Genomic DNA, 18,804 nt, shown 5'->3' with positions numbered 1-18,804 from the left:
GGGGTCAGCCAAGTATCTTCTATAATGACAGAGAGAGAGAAGTGATTCTGTGTCAGTGGTGGTGGTCTTGATCTCTGTTGCTTTTCGAGGCTTTGAAGAAGATTAGTCCCGGGTTTTGTTAATTACCCCCTGGGATCATGCCTCTCCGAAAGTGCAAATTGTTCGGAGATGCTGTTGCAGTTTGAAGTAGCACTAGCAGCACCTTGGAATTAACAGCAGGGACGCGAGCTGAACAGCCTGGCTCCTCTAAGTTCGGTGGGGATACACGTTGTTCCTGGGTCTCTGGCACGCAGCACTCCCTCCCCAATAAAGGGTTATCTCCTGGGACAGTGACATTGTTGTCGGCTTCTCAAAGGCAGAGAGAAAGTCTGCCCAAAGTGGGGAAATGTGTCAGGCAAAGAAGGGTTTTCGGGTTAACAGAAAGGCAGGTTGAGTCACTGGGGTGCATCCCAGCTGGGAGGCAATGTGGGGAGTGGGGCCAGCAAGCCAGCGTGTGTGGGTCCTGGGCAGCAGGGTTCCTAGGTGAGAGAATCATCATACCGAACTTGGCAATCCCAGCACAATGGGGCAGGGGCGTCGGCAGCACAGTGTCTTGGTTGTTGGGTAGTCGTCTAAGAATTCACAAAGTCAGGGACAGAGTTTGGATTCTATATCACGTGCAATCCTTGAAATGCCAGCAAACATTTCAAGGCTTGAGATGTTTAGGTGAGACATCAGTCTTAATCCTGAATGTACCTTCTGTAAAGCATCCAAAGCCTTGAACACTGCATAGCACAGACATGTCTAAACTTGGACGCCATCCCTTGTTGTCGTACTAACTAAATACTGATACCTGCTGTTAATGTGACGGGATAGGGCAGCAGGCACTGTGTGGCACAGTGTGGCACAGTGGGCCACAACCACTTGTGGAATGGGTGCATGACATTAGGACTGCGTCCTGAGCAGCGGTCCAATATTGTAGCCACGCGTGGCTAACGACCAGTTGAAAGGTGGCTAGGAGGACCGAGAAGTGAATTTTGGAATGTAATTATCATTAGTTTAGTTATCATTAGTGGCTGGAGTATTGGACAGCACAGTCCTAGAGTATCCATTTCATTAACATAACTAATGGAGTGCACTTGGTTCTCTGGCAGCAAGGCTGGTAGCCTCCCTGTATACAAGGAGGCCTTCCACGGGAGCTTGCGAAGCTCCCTGAAGCTAGAGAAAGTCATGGTCCGTTTTTGAGAGACAGGTAAAAACACCAGTGGCATCGGCCTGGGGGCAGTGGTCACGGCCCTGATGCATCAGCACTTGGGGAAGCCAGGGAAGAGCTCCCTGCTTCCTGCTTCCTGCTTCCTGCAGGGACAGACACCCCATGTCCCAGCTTGCACTGTGGTAACATCAGCTCCTTTCCTCTCCTCCTGGTGCCCACAGCAGCTCTCTGTGGCCGTGCATAGTTTTAAATTTCTCCTTGGGGACCTGATGGTTAGTTGTGCTAACATCTTAAGGATGCACAGGGAGTCACTGAAGGTAGCAGCTATGCGGACAGCCACTGGCAATTCTCACCCCTAGGACAATCGGGGAGTCAAAAGGGCACTTTTCTCTTTGGCCTTACTGCCCGAGTATGTCAGGAGCAAGCTGAACCCCGCTGAGGTCGCCTTGTAAGTTGGCTGTGGCATTTACTGTCTCTAGCTGTTGTGGCTTTGGCAACCGAGGCAGAATCTCCTTTGCTTCTCCTTACCCTATTCTTTGACCTTGAGTCCAACAACACAGATCATTCGCACAGCTTTTTTCTTCAGATTCGACTCGGGGAGGGGGGGTTGAAATGCTGTTATAGCCTCCCTTGGCTTTAGCTGCATTAAATCCAGCCTTCCAGCCTTGAAGGCAGACAGAACGTGGAATTTCCCCCGGCCAGTGCGGTTGTGAAACCCCACACAGCCTGGGACGTCTGCACGGCAGGGCTGCCCACGTCAAGGGCTCCATAGGAGCTGCACGACTGTCGCAGGGACACTGGCAAAATTCTCAGCACAGAATTAACTTAAACCCACTCAACATTCAAGCACCATCTCACCCTGTGTGTTTCCGACGTGGGGGAGAGCATGACATGGGAATGATGCTTAGTGGGTTTGGGCGTTTCTGCTCTGGAAAAGCTCAAGGTTTCCTTTGGCTGGGGATGGCCTTTGGCCGGGGATGTCCTTTGGCCAGGGATGAAATATGCACATGTTCATTTCCCAGAATTCAAAAAAAAAAAAAGGCAAGCTAATCGTAGTTAGAAGAGGAACCTGTTTCTAAGAAGATAATTAGTGTCCTTACAAGTAAATCTGGCAGAGCTAGAAGCCCATCTTTAAGCTGTTTACCGTCTGGGAAAGCACCCGTCTTGACTTACATGGATCTTTGTGCTCCAGAATATTCTCCACAGAGCCATAAAACACGTGAGAACATTGTCCTGTAAATAAGATGCTGTTTTAGCCTCAATTACTCAGTTAAACCTCCAGCTTCTGTCTTCCAGGCTTTAATCCCAGGGCCTGGAAAGTCTTTGTGGTCCTCAAGTTTGGGCTTCTGTCTGCAGTGTCCAGGGCTCCTCCCTGGGAATGACTGGCTGGCTGGGCTGGGGAGGCTGAGCCCTGGCGCCCTGGCAAGCCAAGGCTCCGGGAAAGCGCTGCGTGAGGATGGTCGTGGCCACCCAGCAGTTTCTATGTGCTGTTGCTACTCAAAGCCGTTCAAACATAGCAACTCGTTTACTCCCCACAATGCAGTGAAGGGGGCGCCGCTGTCCCTGTGTTAGAGCCGTGCACACTGAGGCACAGAGTGATCAAATCATTGCTGAGGCAAGAAAGCGGCGGGGAGGAAGAAGGGTGTGGGCGGGGGAAAGGGACAAGAGGAGGAGAGAAAAGAGGCGTCGGTGTTGGTGAGAAGTTGAGGCCCCCAGTGGGCCTTGGGTGGCCCTCGAGGAGGGAGGGCAGCTCCAGGGTCACCCTCAGAAGCAGCAGGACCCTGGTGGCCGGACGGCAGTGTGGATGAGTCCCGGGTCTGGTCAGACGGCAGAGCAGGCAGCCAGCCGCACAGGAACACTCCAGCCAGAGAGACAAAGGCCCGAATCTGTGCTCCTAGAGGTCGGGAGAGGCGGGAGGGAGACCCTCTGCTGAGCAGGCTGCTGAGAGGAGTCGACAGGTACCAGGGGTCAGGGATCCGGATGGGGTGGAGCAGGCTGCCCACTGTCTGGAGATCTACCCAGGAACCTGACTTTGCACCAAGCACTCCCGGCGCCGCAGGATCCCTGCTGCCGTCACTGGTCACCGTAGCTGCTGCCACCGTGACCCCTCCTTGCCCTGCCCTGGCCCTTGTCCTTGCTGTTTCTTTTATTCTACCCTCACCCTGTCCTTGTCCCCACCTCACTCTGCCCCCACTGTACTCTCCTTGCCCTTGGCCTGGGCCCTGGCCTGGCCCTCCCTCTGCCCTGACCATGACCCTAAACCTTTTCTCCCCCCGTCCTAGCCCTGAAGTCCTTCCCTTCCTGGAAGTATCATCTTTCTCCAGTCCAGATCCAAATGTCTTCATTGTTTCAAAAGCATCCTTTGCAGCAAGTTGTCCACACCAGAAGCGACTCCCGTGACATGTACGGCAGATGGTGACCATGTCCTCACTTGTTTTTTACTTGGAAGAGTCATTTTTTATGACCCTGCCTGTTTGAAGCAACACTAGCCTCTTCTTACCCTGCTGAACGTCCTGCTTTCTGGACGTGTCTGGTCAGTGCCTCACAGAGGCACTCAGCTTGCCTACCCTCCTGTTCTTCTTGTTATCCCCCCGCCTCTGTTTCCCAGGAGGTGGGGTTGGGTTGTCAGGCCTTGATAACTTAAGCCCTCCTGGCTAGAACAATTCCAGATGGTGTTGTGATCTACACCTGTCACGTCAGGAGACGCTCTGTACCTAGATGTCTCCGTTCCAACCGTTTTAAAGATTGTCTTCCTCGTGACTCCCTGATGGCCCAGCCGCATCTACATCCAAGCATCTATTGATATTCATACCACCTTTTTGACACCTAGCATAACCTACATGACTTTACATTTGTGAAGTATATGTGTCAAAAACAGGTACGTGTTTCAAATGAAACGTGTAGAAACATACCTTTCACATAGACACACTTTCCCACCCTTGGACAGGTCCTGCGTCCTCTTCATCTTGGTGCTCCAGTGCGTGTACACAGGCCCTGTATACAGAAGGTGACCAATAAAGGTTTCCGGGTGTTGCTCCGCCATTCTGCTGTCCTGGTGTGCATCACCAGGAACCGCAGATTTGGGGGATCAAAGGGCCAGGGGTGGAGGGAATGGACGGGGGAAAGAGTGGAGTAGTTCCAGGTGCTTCCAGTAGCAGCTCCCTGGAACCCTGCCACCTCCAAGGACGCTCATCCTGGTGGTTCCGGCCACCGCTTCGCTCTCTGAGGAGCCAATTAAACAATGAGGGGGGTAGGTTTCACTTACACCATTAAATGAGATTTCTCTTGGGTCCATAGCACGTCGTTAAGTAAACTTTTTATTGCCGTGTAGAGCACGTGTACAGAAAGGATGTAGCTCAGTGGGTTTCACAAGGCACCCAACCCGTGCACCCGGCACCCAGGTCAGGAAATGCAACAACATACAAGCCCCCTCGGAAACCCTCCCCACCCCCCTCACAGTCCCTAAGTCTCAGGGCGACCGCAGTCCTGACATGAAATGCCATAGATTGGTTGTGAACCTTTTTCCCGGTTTCATTGAGATATAGTTGGTATATAATACTGTATTAAAGTTATACGACATAATGATTTGATGTATGTGTATATTATGAAATGATTATCACAATAAGCTCAGCTAGCATCTGTCACCAAGTATGGCTACAGATTTTTTTCCTCTGATGACAGCCTTTAAAATCCTCTTTCTGAGCAGCATTCAAATGCACACAATACAATATTGCTCACCGCAGTCACCGTTTGCCGTACCTTATAGCCCCGGACTTACTCATCTTTCAGCGGGAAGTTCGAGGCCTTGATGCCTTCCCCAGCTTTCTTACCACCGTCCACTTCAGGCAACCACAAATCTCATCTCTGTTTCTAGGAGTTGGGCTTTTTAGATTCCACACGAAAGTGACATCACACATTCTCTGACTTCTTTTACTTAGCATAATGGCCTCGAGGTCTATCCATGTCATCTCAAGTGGCAGAACTTCCTTCTTTTTGTGGCTGAATGACATTTCATTGTATGTATTGCATGTTCGGTATCCATTAAGACACCGGTGAACACCGGGAGATAATTAGCGTCCTTGCAAATAAACATGGCACATCCAGAAGCACATCTTGAAGCTGTTTCCAGGTCTTGTTGTTTCCAGGTGTCGGCTATCGTGAAAAAATGTTTCAGTGAACAGGTGGGTGCAGAAACCTTTTTGGGGTGATGATTTCATTTCCTTTAGATATATGTCCAGAAGTGAAATTACTGGTACTTCCGTTTTTTAAATTTTTTGAGGAACCTCCATACTGTTTTCCATAATGAATTCAACAATTTACGCCCCCACCAATAGTGCACAAAGGTGCCTTTTTCTACACAATCTGCCAACATTTGTTGCCTCTTGTCTTTTTTATGATGCCATTCCAACAGGTGTCAGGTGACAGCTCATTGTGGCTTTGATTTGTATAGATTTGAACTTGATATGAATGGAGTGTGCCCTTCTTACCTGGCTTCTTCCACATGTTATGTTTGTGAGATTCATCCACGTTCTCATGTAATTGCAGATCATTTTTCTCATTGCTGTATAGTGTCCCTCGTGTGGATATATATAACTTAATCCACTTACCAGTATATTTTTACTTGTTTTTTTACTCCATGGAGGAGGGCATGGCATCTGCACAGATCTGGCCCCAAACAGACGCCCCAAGACCGTCTCACTGTGACCGCACTGAGATGCCACTCGGACAGGGAGTGTCCTGTTCTGGTTAGACAGCGCCTGCTCCCAAGGCGAGGCACCTAGGCTGTCCCTGGCCCACGCCCGCTCAGGCAGCAGCCTCAGGGCACACCTGGCAGCTGATGAAAGAGTAGAGGCTTTAGCATCCATCTGCATTTGAGATCCACATTGGCCCTAACCTTCCACCGAGTATGGATAAGTGGTTTAACTTCAGTAGCCTCTGTTCTCTCAGCCACTGAGAGGGAATGCCACACTTTGGGGGCGGGGCGTGGTTCTCAGTGAGAAACTGCGATCTGTGCCTGGTCCAATGCCTCTCATACAAAGGCAACAAATCAGAGCATGTCTTCCCCATCTGTCAGTTCAATGGCACTTGCAAGCTAGCCCTCACTAGAACTGAAAAGGAGTAATTTCTCCCCTAGATTTTTCACTGCTTCAAACTGTGAATGCAGGAAGGAAGGAAGGCTAAGAGAGGCGGCAAGGGCTGGAGAACAGGGGACGGCAGCAAGCCTGCTTGCTCTTTTGATAATGTCAGCAGATTAGCTGCAGTGTGATTGGGAAGCAGCGTAGCACCGTGACCCGGGATTGGTTGATAGGTGTTTACATTGGCAGTGGGGCTCGAGGTTGGTATGACAACATGTGCAATTATGGTCACGGCGCTGACACGTGCCTTGCCTGGAACCAAGGTGGTGCCGTGAGCACCATGCGGTGCCCAGTGCGGGGAGAGGGGGCTTTCAGAGAGCCAAGGAACTCTGACATGCCAGCCACCCCAGTGTGGACAATTGGGTCCAATCTAGCTGGTTAAAAGGAGCACAGTAACATTTTTTTTAGACCACATACACTATGACCACTTGTCATGGTGCGCACACTTCTGGCCAGACTTTGGGGAAGTGTAGCACCTAGGGTGAGCCTGAAGGTTAGCTTGCTAGACGGACTTTTAATATCTTAGAGGCTATAGGGGAAGAGCTGTTGCCTCATAGAATTTACCTCTTGGGATAATAGGGCAAATCTCTTTTTTCCCACATCCTTCTTGTAAATCACAAGCTTAGAGTGTTAAGGTGGCCTTTAGCCAAAAGCCTGGCATCAAATATTTATACAATACCAGAGCAAATAGCTTTCTGTGCACAGTAGGGAAGCTGCTTTACTTTTATAAAAAATACAGTGATAATGGAGTGTTTTCCATAGATGGAGGGCGATTTAACCTTTTACACCGGGAGTCTTCACGTAAGATCTATTTATACCCAGCTTGGTGCACATTACAGCGAGGCTGAGCCAGAGGCCAGTGAGGAGACAGGATTGGACAAGGCCGTCAAAACGGGGCAGTTTAAAAGCCCAGCTTGTCTGCTCTCTGTGGTTCATTGACTTTTTTGCTGTTACAGATGACCAAATTTTGACAGCCATTCTGAACTGGCTTTGGAGTTAAGTAGGTGAATCGGCGCTCTGGGTTTGACATAGTGGAGCAGTGGGCTGAGAGGCTGCAAGGCAGACACAGGGTGAGGAGGCTGGGAAGTAAAGGCCTGGTGTGTTCCTGCTCCGTGCCCTTGACTGCGGCCATACCTCTCCCCACTGACCACACAGCCCTCCTCCCAGGCCCGCAACTCAGAAGGAAGGAGGGACAGCCAGGCAGGGATGGGAAAGAAAGTCTGGGTGAGCTGCAGTGTCTTCTTCTGTCTTCTGAACCCGGTGCCACGGGCAGGCGAAATGCCATCGTATTGTTCGTGTCAAGTGGGGCACTTGAGTACTTAAAGCACATTCTGGGCACATTTAAAAGGCTGGGAGGTTTTCCTTTGAGGAGATCTGTAGACAGAGACTTTGGAAGGTGGATATAACATGTTTCTGTAGAAGCCTCGAGGGAATTTGTGCTGGGTCGATATAATCCCAAGGGAATCATTGAGTGTCTTTTGGTCCCATGCATCCCCGGGTCAATACTCGGGACGGCTTTGTTGAAAGGGGGTTTGTTCCGTAGGCCACACCTGTTGTAGCAGCTCCTGCTGGGCCAGAACTTTCAGAGTGAGCTGGACTATGGTCCACGCTCATCCTCGACCCCCCAATACTTGTAATGCAGTTAGGCTGAAGAGCCGCTCTCTTCTTCCCTGGTCACCTGTGTAAAATGTCCCTTAGGAGGGCATTGAACAAACACTTGGGGAACACTGTTAGCAGAGTAGTTGAGGGAGGCAAGCCTAGAACTTTTGCTAAGGCTGTTTGATAGCAGACTCTCAGGATAGGAAACAAAAAACTGGACCATGGTATCGATGAACCCGCAGGGATCTTACTTGAAATTATTATCTTGTCAGATAGAAATAATACCAGGGTGAGACTGCTGTGCTCCCAGAATTGCCTTTGCAGCCACAGTTTGTTGAGCCGGTCAGGTCTCTCTGTCATTCTGGAATAGTCAGGTGTGTTCCCAGGCTAAGCGAAGTACACTGGTCTCATGTTTCTTAGGTTTAGGTCAGGTATTGTATCAGTCAGTTATGGCTGCGATAATGCTGTGTAACAAGAGCTTATTGAGCTCATTGGCTTAAAACAGTAATAATTTATTCTCACGTATTTGCAGGTTGGCTGGAGCACCCCCACTGAGGCGGTGATCTCAGCCGGGCTCACTCACAGGCCTGACCTAAGCTGACCTAAGCTGACCTAAGCTAAGCGTCACTGGGGCAGCTCTGCTGCACCTGCCTTTCGCCTTCCTGGAACCAGCCAGCCAGCTGGGGCGTGTCCAGCTGGTGGCAGACACAGAGAGATCAGGCTCAACCACACACACAAGCTCTTTTTAAGCTCCTGCTTGCATCACACCTGTTGGTATCCCATTAACCAAGCAAGTCACATGGATGAGCCCCCAGTTGGCTGGTCTCCCCAGCAGTCACCTTATTTTTGACTTTATTCTAATGATTCTGCTACTGTTGAGAGGGAGGGGGATTCTCTTTCTACCACCACATTCCACAGATCAGAGACCAAGTCCTTGAAAGGGGTCACATCACTTCTGTTGATAGAGCATGGACCCAAACCACCTGCTTCTCAGTCCGGTCCTCTCTCCCGTAATCTCTAATGTAAATGAATCTAGGGCATTAGGAGTCATTAACAACAACAAAAAGGCAGAACGCTCCTCCCTTAATATCTTCTGCAGGGTTGGGGACCCTGTTCTAATTTTCTTTACACCGTTGTTGCCCAAGGCAGCCTTGATTCATGCCGTAGGTGGGAGGTGCATTTGTTGAATTGTACAGGGCTCAGAACGTGGTACACTGACTAAAGCAGTGCCCAGGGAAACATTTTCAGTGATAAATCATTCGGGAGAACTCCCCCTTCCCCCAAATTCCACCTCTTGACAAGAGCTGCCTGATGTGTCATCTGTGTGGCAGCCTGCATCCTGTGAACTTCCAGGAACTCGCGCATCCAGAATCCGTCTGACAAGCTCAGATCTGGTGTGTTCTATCTGTCCCCCCTTAAAAAATATCTCCCACCTAAATATAGTTTTCTTCTCAAAACTGTCTCTAAATGACTGTGTTTGGCCCTGAACAAGTTCCCCCCAGTGCATCCTGACATGGGAGTGTGAAAAGGAAGGTAGACGCGTGAAATCAAACGGTGATTGCTAACAATGAAATTTGGGCTCATAAAATCAAGGATATTATTCAGAACTGAGAGGTAAATTAGTCTCATTCATTCTGATGGGGCTAGACTCTATGGCTGTGTGTGCCTTCTTTAATTAACATGCTGAAAAGATGTTCTGATTGGGATTATTAATGAATGCAGTGAAAATTTTTCCTGCTTGTAAGGCTTCTGTCACAGACCGTTTACAGAACCTTCCCCCCTCCTCCCCTCCTTTCTCTTTTTTTTTCCACAGATTCCTTACACAGCTTGACAGATGGAGTATTCATCTTTGAAGCTGTTTCCACAGAAGATAGCAAAACCATGCAGGGCTACGATGCTATTGTTGTGGAACAATGGACCGTCCTGGAAGTAAGTGTGGGATGGGCGGGGGTGCTCCTTTTGTTCGGCCGGCGATTGTTTGATTCACTTGCTGGATCTGTCTGTGGTTGCTGCTCAGCTGCGGCTTCCCTCTGAAAGGCGGCTTGACCTGGGTAGACCCTGCGAGGACCCCTTTCGCCCTTCCATGCTCCTCCTTGACCACGTTGGGGGATGGGCCCCACGATTCCCTTTCTGTAGGGAAAACACACAGTGTACTCGGGACCCTTCGGTGGAAAAAGATGCATCTTTCATTTATTTGCAAATTGCTGTAGACTCTTAAGTGACAGAAATGAGGCAAACACACAATCTGTGGCCTCTCTAGTAATGAGAGCAGCATCGTTAGCAGAGCTAGGCCCTGACTGCCTGTGCCAGGTGTCCTCAGGAGAATGTACGCACATCCGCTCACTTAATCTTCACGGTGAGCCTTTGAGGTAGGCACCGCATTGCTCCTGTTTTACAGGTGAGGAACTGAGGCACAGAGCGGTCAGGTGCCTGGCCTAAGGTTACTCATTAAAAGCTGAAGGGTGTCTTTGAGAAATGTTGACCCAATAGGCCACCAAATTGCGGTGGGCAGAGCAAGTCCTCAAGCCACGTTTTTCTGGGACATTGGAAGAGCTGATTTATTTCTGAGACTGCACGGTGTATATTTGAAAGGTACTTCTCCAGCTGTGGACGCGTGGACTTTTTATCAGGCTGTCTTCTTCTCCACCGCTGCAGCCAGTGGGGTGTAAAGGGAGACGCCGTGGAACCTACGGGACTGATTCCTGAATACCCTCCCAGCAGGCCCTGGGAGAACACTGGGGCGGTGGTCCTCTGTGGGGCCCCTGCCGAACCCTGCTCTGTGCCTGAAGTAAGGCAGAGGTGGGTCTAGTTCTGGGAGGGGTGTGGGGCCACAGCACCCACCGGGCAGGACAGCGGCTATCACATGCTCACCTGGCTCTCGTGCCCTTGGGAAGTACAGCCTGGAAGGGTGCCCCTCACCTCGTTGCTGGGATAGGGCGCCCCTTTGGCACAGTTACGCGCAGCCTTTCAGCCCGCAGCAGCAAAGTGGGGAGCAGAGCTGTCGGGGTCAAGCCTGCATCTGAGCAGTGATGGGAAATAGCTGCTAGCCAGTGTGACAGCAAGAGAGTAGAAAGAAAAGCTGTACCAATCAGAAACAGGAATTCCAAAAACACAGCATCCAGGGCCTGCCAGGGTCAGGCAAGGAGTCCCGAGGGAGTCCCCGGAGCACACTCAAGGGGAGTGGGGACAAGAAGGAACCAGGCGATGACCTGGTTTGCAATCAGGCTCCACCTGTTACTCCCTCCTGACCTCGGTCCCAGTGGGCCCCTACCTGGAAATGGGGTGCAAAGAAAGTGAGGCTCAGTCTAAAATGCACAGTCCAACAAGGGCAGATTGTGCCCCCTCGCGGGACCCTAAACTTCCTCAACTAGAAGGTGGGACAGTGCTGCTCATCCAGCCCAGCACGTGGGGCAGAGCAAAGCCTCCAGGTGGTGGCGAAATGTGAAATAACATTGAGGCTCTTGAGGGCCCCCCCAAACAGCGTCAGCCCTGTTTGCTCTTCATCCTTGGTCATAACAGCAGGCCACGCACGTTGGCACCAGCGCAGATGCATGTGCGGAAGCAATGGGCAGGCCGCAGGGCTGGCTGTAAACTCTCTCGTCGTCGTCTGCCCGTTGAAATGGCTATTAGGAGGCGTCGTGCTTTCCTCAAGATGACTTGATGGCAGGGATCCAAAATCCTCTAAGAAAGTAGTTCTCAAAGGGTGGTCCCAAGCCCAGCAGGGTCAGCCCCTCCTGGGCGGTTTTTCCAAAGGCAGGTTCTTAGGCCCCATCCCCCGCCCCCCGCCTGGATCTCCTGATTCAGAAACCCTGGGGTGTGTTTTCGCAAGCGTTCCAGGGGATTCCGACACACGATCAATTCTAAGAACCAGTGTCTGAAAGAACAGTACAGGTGCCTCTCTCACCAGGTGTCTGTGGGGAAGGGAGCGAGGGAAAGGGCTCCTCCACTTCCATGACTTGCCTTCTTCAGCCTTTGCAACCAGCTGTGCCCTGGGTGAGGAACTGGGATGAATGGAGGCTGCGTAAAGTGTTTGTGGGAAGGAGATATAAACGGGGGCATTTGCCCTTTTAATTGGGAGAGGTCAATCTTATGGGCTAAGAAGTTAGATCACAAAAAAATGAACATGTATTCAGAAAGTTTTCTTGGGTTCGCAGATGGGTTTTCATTAGGTTTGTCGATTTTATTTCTTTGTCAGATGTTTGAACTTTCCCCTCTTGACCTCTTGTATGTTTGTGTGTTTATCTAGCCAGTGATACTAGTTTTGGGTCTTGTCCTCCGTTGTCCGTTGTCCCTTGTGTGTGTGTGTGCCAACACACACACACACACACACACACACACACACACACACACACACACACTTCAGGAATGCTTTCGCTTTTCCCCAGGGATCTTTGGGGATGAAATAGGATGTTGAAGACCTGTGATACGCCCAGGGTTGTGCACAGGCTTACAAAACCAGTTCTGCTTCTCTCTCCCTAACTCCGTATTTAGGGACAAATTCAGTCAGATTGGTAGCTTGAAACTGGCCACGGTGGAAGAATTCTCCCATAGCAATCGGCAAACACTAGAAATTGAGTGTGTGTCCCCCCCAGAAAGCCAGTTGTCCTCCTTCACCAGCACACCCCTGGATGGGCCTTTGTTCGTCACATTTGACATTGTAACGTACAGGTGTGGCTGGCAGCCAGCGAGGCAGAAACAGATTTTCTTAATTCTCCTGACAGTGATGACAAGTGGATTGATGGTTTTGGTGGTGTTGCTCACCAGTCTCCCCTGCTCAAGTCTTCAGTGGCAGGAGACAGCTGTCCCGTTTAGCAGCAGCAGCCTCGCAAGGGAGAGGGGAGAAGCGATCTCTGTGGGGCGGACTGTACCCCTGTGGGCTGCCCTCCTCTTTGCAGGTGGTGGAGGCAGCCTTCAGGGATCAGCTCAGAGGTCACCTCTTCCTGGAAGCCTTTCAGACCCCTTCAGGGTTAAAGGGCCTTCCTCTGTGTTCCCATAATTCTTAGCACATTCTTGGAGTCTGTTGAGCTCCTATTGTACTTGTTTTTCCCCAAGGCACCCAGTGATAACTTCCTGAATTGGTTCAGCACAGGATTAGGCAAACGTTCTCAAAATGAAGCTTGTACCTGAATCACCTAGAGAGTTTTTCAAAATGCAGGTCGATACCCAGGCTCCATTTCCAGAGTTTCCTGTTCTGCCCACTTTGAGAATGCGGCCTTAGAGGAATCACGCGTGTGCAGCTGGGGGAGCTGGCAGCACAGCCTGGAAGTGTCCAGTCCAGGGCCAGGTTTGCCCACAGCTCAGCTCTTTGAAGAGGCTCTGCCAGACCCCCCGCTCTGACCCACACTTAGCCCCTCTTCTGCGTGCCCCTCCGGGTGTGTGGCGTTGCTCTGCCTCCCTCACCTGCCACCTTGAGACCCAACTACTTCCTCTCTTCCTTGTCTTCTGCTCTGTGGGAAAGGGCTTTCCTGTTCAAGCCCTGGGTGGGTTCCTCATAGCTTGTGGTTGACTCCGCTTTCCTGGCAACCACTATCCTCCCAGGCCACCCCGTGAACTCTTCAGCGGTGACCACAAAACATCTCTGACCAGCTGTCTGTCTTTTCTCGCAGGTGGTACTGACTCGTCCCTTTCCTGCCTCTTTGCCCCCATCAGTGTTAATGTTCTCAGCACCGTGTGCAGAGGTGCCATTCCAGTTCAGCCACATGTCCCTGGCTCTCCTCTCTGTACACACACGCATGCGTGCACGCATGCACTCTTTCACAAGAGAACCTGCCTCCCTCTTCACAGCTCTGCACATGGTGATATAGGTTGGAAAGAGAGTGTTGATTCTAGAGTCTGGCCTGGGTGTGCCTCCTGGCTCTCTCACTCCGCGCCGAGTCACTAAGTGTGTGAAAAGCCAGCCACCCCCACTTTGTGATTCCATTTTTCAACTGTGTGCATGGAGACACTGGTAACAACCTCTCATAGCTGATGAGAATTAAAAGAGATAATACATGAAAAAGTGGTGAACATAGTACTTGACACGTAGTAAGGAAGTGCCGCTTCCTTTCATCGGTCACCTGGTATCATCAGTTAGAAAGAGCTTCTCCCTGTTGCCTTGATCTTGTTCTAAAAGCACAGAGGCGGTTGAGCTGGGGAAAGTGTGGAGTCAAATGCAAATAATTGCGCTTTTCTCCGTTGGAAACCTACAGCCTAAAATTAAAGGCAGTTGTGAATAGGATAAAAGTCCACCCATAGGGCATTTATAATGGGCATTTTGAATACATTCTTTGAGTTACGTTCTACAGTGTGAGCAGGAAGGGTCCTTCCTTGAAAGGAAAGAGAAATGGTACACGGATGAACAAAGAGCAAGAGTCTGAGAGGCAGGGACGGGGACCCTCTTCTCTGTGAGTCCACACCCCCTTAGGCCCGGCAGCCCAGCACCGTTTGTGGACACCATCGGGGCCCCTTGAGCCCCGGAGCCTTCTCTGTCTCCGTTCCCTGGGAGGCCTTCAAGTTCACCAGTGCTTCTTGTAAAATGTCCTTTCCAAACGGAGCCTAAGAGAGCAGACAGCAGCAAAAGCAGCTTCAGTGATGCGATTGGTACGGTGGCTGGTGGGCAAATCGATGGGTAAATTGAAAAGTCAATTAAACAGCGCCAAGGAGAATCCTATTCATTTCTTACACACTGTCTCTTATTGTAAACTACGGAAATACGCGTCTGGTTGCCGATCCTTTTGAGTCTAGGGGTCTGCCGATTGGAACTCCACTTCAGCTTCCTGGTAGAAGCCACGCCCAGAGTGCACCGCCACCAACACCCGGCCTCAGGAGAAGGATCTGGCTGCAGAGCTTCTGTTTTCATGACCCTCTTTCCTAGTCCTTTCCAGTTGGCCCACACCTAATTCGGCCGTGGTTCTTATTTTTAAGCAAGTGCCCTTTGTCAGGTCCCTTCAAAGCATTGTACTTACTTCTCTGAAAAACAACATCTATTGTACTTACTGTCAGTTGGACAAATTTAAAATTAAGACACATAATTGTCGTAGTGGATCTAACTGACCAGAATGGTCCAGGAACACAGAAGACCCACCGTGATGTGCTCGGCTGTTGAGATTGGAAGGGCATGAGCGCCCCGGAGAGCAGCCTGCTGCCTGTGTGGACTTGGTCTCCCTGAGGCCGGACTTGGGCTTCTGCTGGTGCCCTGGAGACTCGACTGGCTTAGGGGCATCTGCCAGAGATGTCGTTACATGAGGTGCTGTGTGGGCAGCTGTCTCGAGGCTCTCGACCTGTGTGTTCCATCTGTTGTTGAACTGACGCCCAGCTCACCGCATCCTGTTAGTTTCTACCCATTCTTATCGTCTGCTGAGACATTTTTTGATCATGATTATATCATCCCACATTTGGAGGGAGCATCCCAGCTTTAGCTTGTCTGAGGGTTTTGTGTGTGGGGTGGTGACTGTCCTGCCCCACGTCAAACAGACTGGAGGGAAGACACGACCCTTTGGCACAGTTCCATGGTGCATCTCCCTCCTGCAGTCCCCAGTGCTGCCCAGCCCTCTCTGCAGAGGTTACAGGTGGCCCTACTGTTGCAACTAACATGTCGCCCTCTAACCCCTAAAGGACTCAGGAGAGGCTTGGTAAGCTACATTTCTGTAATTGAAACTCACTCTGGGGCATACCCCCACCCGGCCTGTGCCGTGACCTTGCCCAACAGCTCACTAGGTCTTCCTTGGTTCTTCAGGAACTTCTGCAGGCTGATGGGGAGCAGGCTCTTACTGCCAAGGGCTTCAAACTATCTCCTCAACAATCGACACTTGGATCTGTGGGGGAGTAATTTCGATATCTATGGTATCTAGAATTCACCACCACCTGTTCTGACAAGGGAGCCAATATTTGTCCTTTTTAAACCATCTGGCATTTTTTTTCCCTTGCCACAGTTTTTCCAAGATATTTATTTGGTTCTGAGATCATAGCCTTTAGTGCCAAAAGCAGTTATCTGCCTTCTTCCTGTGATAGATTCTTCTGTGATTGATCACTGCTGCCCAAGGTCCAGGGCCGAAGACCCAGCCACTCCCAGGATGTAACTCGACCCCTTCACCCACCCAGAGCGAATCAGAGCGCAGAGGTGGTCTGCAGGCTGGTCAGGCCGGCCTTAGGGCCTTGTAGCAGCTCTCTCCGGCTTCCACGTTGATCAGATTCCTTGTGTCCCACCTCAGATCTGATGGTGACGCACCAGTGTGCCGAGTGGTATGGCTGAGCACCTTTCCCTCTACATGTAATTCATTTAGGCTTGATGAGTTTAAAACGGGAGGTTTGCTTTGCAGAGCAGGTGGCCAACCTCTATTAAAAATTACAACTGCTCATCCTACCCACAACTCGGCAAGTCCACACCTCACGCCCGTCTCTTGTAGAGAAATACTCTTTGTTCACAGGAAGGCGCGTACAAGGACAGCGTGTCAGGGTTATCAGTAACAGAAGGAAAGGAGACAGTGTGTGTGCCCATCAGTAGGGGAATGATTCCATAAGGGATGGTACATTCTTATTAGGGCTGCAGCCATTCTGTATACTCTGACAAAGGAACTCCGGGAAATGTTCAGTGAAAAAAACAAGTTGCATAAGGAAACCGTGGTGGTTAAGTTTCTGCATCAGTCTGGCTGGGCTGCAGTGCCCGGTGTTCAGTCACGCCCCGTGTGGACAGGCATATAGGTGTGGGTATGTCCGCATCCGTATCTCTGTGCATCTTACTGGTTGTGTTTCTCAGGAGAACCCTGACTGGTGCAGATGCACGCAGTTTAATGCCAGTTATGGGAGGGAAACTTCACAGAGCAGTATGACATATTTTCCATGGATATATGTAAATGCAGGAAAACAGCCTGGAAGGGACCCTGTCGATCTGACAGTGGTGGTTACGTGGGACTTGGAATGGAAGAGTAGGTGGTAGCTTTATTGGAATTGTTTTCATTTTTATATAGGGAATAGTCATTTTACTTAGGTAATTAATCATTAATTTTTCAAAGATACCTAGTCATGCCTCACCATATTTTTCATCTCTCGGGCTTTAGACATACAGTGGCCTTTGCATAATGCAACAGTTGGGGGTGCCGGCCATCCATGCAGCTGAAAACCCGAGTATAACTTAGGACGACCCTTCACACACACAGATTCCCAACCACAGATCAGAACTACTATTGACTGATGGACAACAGTGGGTGTGAATTGCCTGGGTCCATTTATATACTTACTTTCTCCTAGAAAAAGAAAGTAAAAGAGGAATTGAGTAATTCTATTTTCTGTTGTCTTCACTATATTCTTTGTACAATTTCTTGCTTTGAACGTAATTTTAAAAGGTGTGGTGTGTGCGTGCACTGACTCCTTCTAGGCTTGACCTGCTTCCCCCTGTTTTGGGTTTGCCTCCCCCGTGCCACCATCCCTGGCGGGTCAGGCATCTACCAGTCTTCTGTCCTGGTTAATCCGCACTCATCGGCCCCTACAGACTCACTGATTTCCTTGGTCGCCTCCTGCTTTTTTCCTAGAGTAACACTGTTCCTGGAGCCGGCTTGTCCGAGAGCCTTTCTGGCCATGGCCCATATTGAACTTTCTCCCCTGAAGGTTTCTTTTTTAGCTGTTACCCTGTTGTTTTTATATAACAAGTTTAATCAAAAAATCAATACAAATGCTCTCTTTGGATGGAATTTTTCTTTTCTTTTCTTTTCTTTTTTTTTGAGATCCTTTTTCTTCTTGTCCTAGAAAGTATCTCCAGTGCTCTTCGGCTGTTAAGAACTTGGTGGAAGACTGTTAAGAACTGTTAAGAAATTGGTCACAAAACAATTTCAAAGTGTATAGAGTCTGTGTTCCCTGTATAGTCGCCTCTCTTTACCAAAATGATGGAGTTTATATTTAAAAACAGGGACCTCACAATTCACTGTCAGGTCTTTGGGTCCTGATTTCTGATCTCAGTCTTTGACCCTCTGCTGGGGCAGTAGAACCCTGGATGGATGGCTGTCTCCCCTTCATCTTTTTCAGACAGAATTTTTCCCTCTGCTTTTTGGTTTAGGCTTGTGGGTCCTGAAATGTCCTGTGGATTGTAGGGGTGGCAGGACAGAGATGATGGGCCAGAACCAGCCCCCAGCCAGCTTCCTCGTGCAGGGTGGCTGGCCCTCTGTGAGAGATAATGTAGAAGTAAAAATAAATTAAGGCAAAAGGGACCAGTGGGCACAAAATAGAGAAGTCTCAGGGAACTGGGAAGCCCCAGAGAATCAGCAAAAGTGACCTGCTCTTTCCTGTCCTAGGACAAGAACACAAAGGGGTGTTTACTGAGGTCCCTGCCTTCAGGGAACTTCCCGGTGGGAAGCAGACTTCCTGCAGAATGAGTAGCAAGGTGTACAGTGCTGGGTGGTACCTGACCTACCAGAAGTGTCCTGGGAGAAAATGGGCTGACCAAGGCCTGCTCCAGCAGTGGGAGGGTGGGGTAGGGTGGGAGGGGACTTCCTGTGGGCAGGAAGTGGCAGGAGCAGAGGTAGACCAGAAGAGAAAGCACATCTTTTCATTTTTTTCACAATTAGAACATGTAATGGATAATGCCACCGTTCTAGCTCTCTTGGGCCCCTTTTGACCAATGGGCTTTCCCTTCCAGTGGTCAGCACCTGAGTGTCTCTGCCTACATCCGCCCCTGGGCTACAGGAGCCTGATTTGTGCTCAGGCAAGGAGCGGCAGGGGTGCCTGGGTGTTTACAGCCCCCAGGGTAGGCCTTGTCCATGACACAGGATGGGGGTGAGGGGGGCATGAAGCCCAGCTCTCCTGCCTCAGGTGGGGACACCTCTGAGCACAACCTACCCTCCAGAGCTCCCTGAGGGGTGAGGCTGAGCTCCTGTTCTGGGGATGTTGCATAAACCCGAGTCCTTGTCG

At 50.3% G+C, this 18,804-nt stretch overlaps 1 protein-coding gene across 3 annotated transcripts in view; it reads left to right on the top strand.

Moving 5' to 3' along the window:
• The window catches only part of RFTN1 (raftlin, lipid raft linker 1), a 187,348-nt gene that overhangs the window by 139,571 nt on the left and 28,973 nt on the right, over positions 1-18,804 (top strand). For all 3 annotated transcript variants that reach the window (XM_037143962.2, XM_037143964.2, XM_037143963.2), the window contains exon 7: positions 9,740-9,855. In XM_037143962.2, coding sequence (XP_036999857.2) covers positions 9,740-9,855 — 116 coding nt within the window. The remainder of the gene's footprint in view (positions 1-9,739; positions 9,856-18,804) is intronic.

The sequence above is a fragment of the Artibeus jamaicensis genome, unplaced genomic scaffold, assembly GCF_021234435.1.
Source record: "Artibeus jamaicensis isolate MK-2021 breed Jamaican fruit bat unplaced genomic scaffold, CSHL_Jam_final contig_519, whole genome shotgun sequence".
Classification (NCBI taxonomy): domain Eukaryota; kingdom Metazoa; phylum Chordata; class Mammalia; order Chiroptera; family Phyllostomidae; genus Artibeus; species Artibeus jamaicensis.
This window is presented reverse-complemented; position numbering and strand designations above follow the sequence as displayed.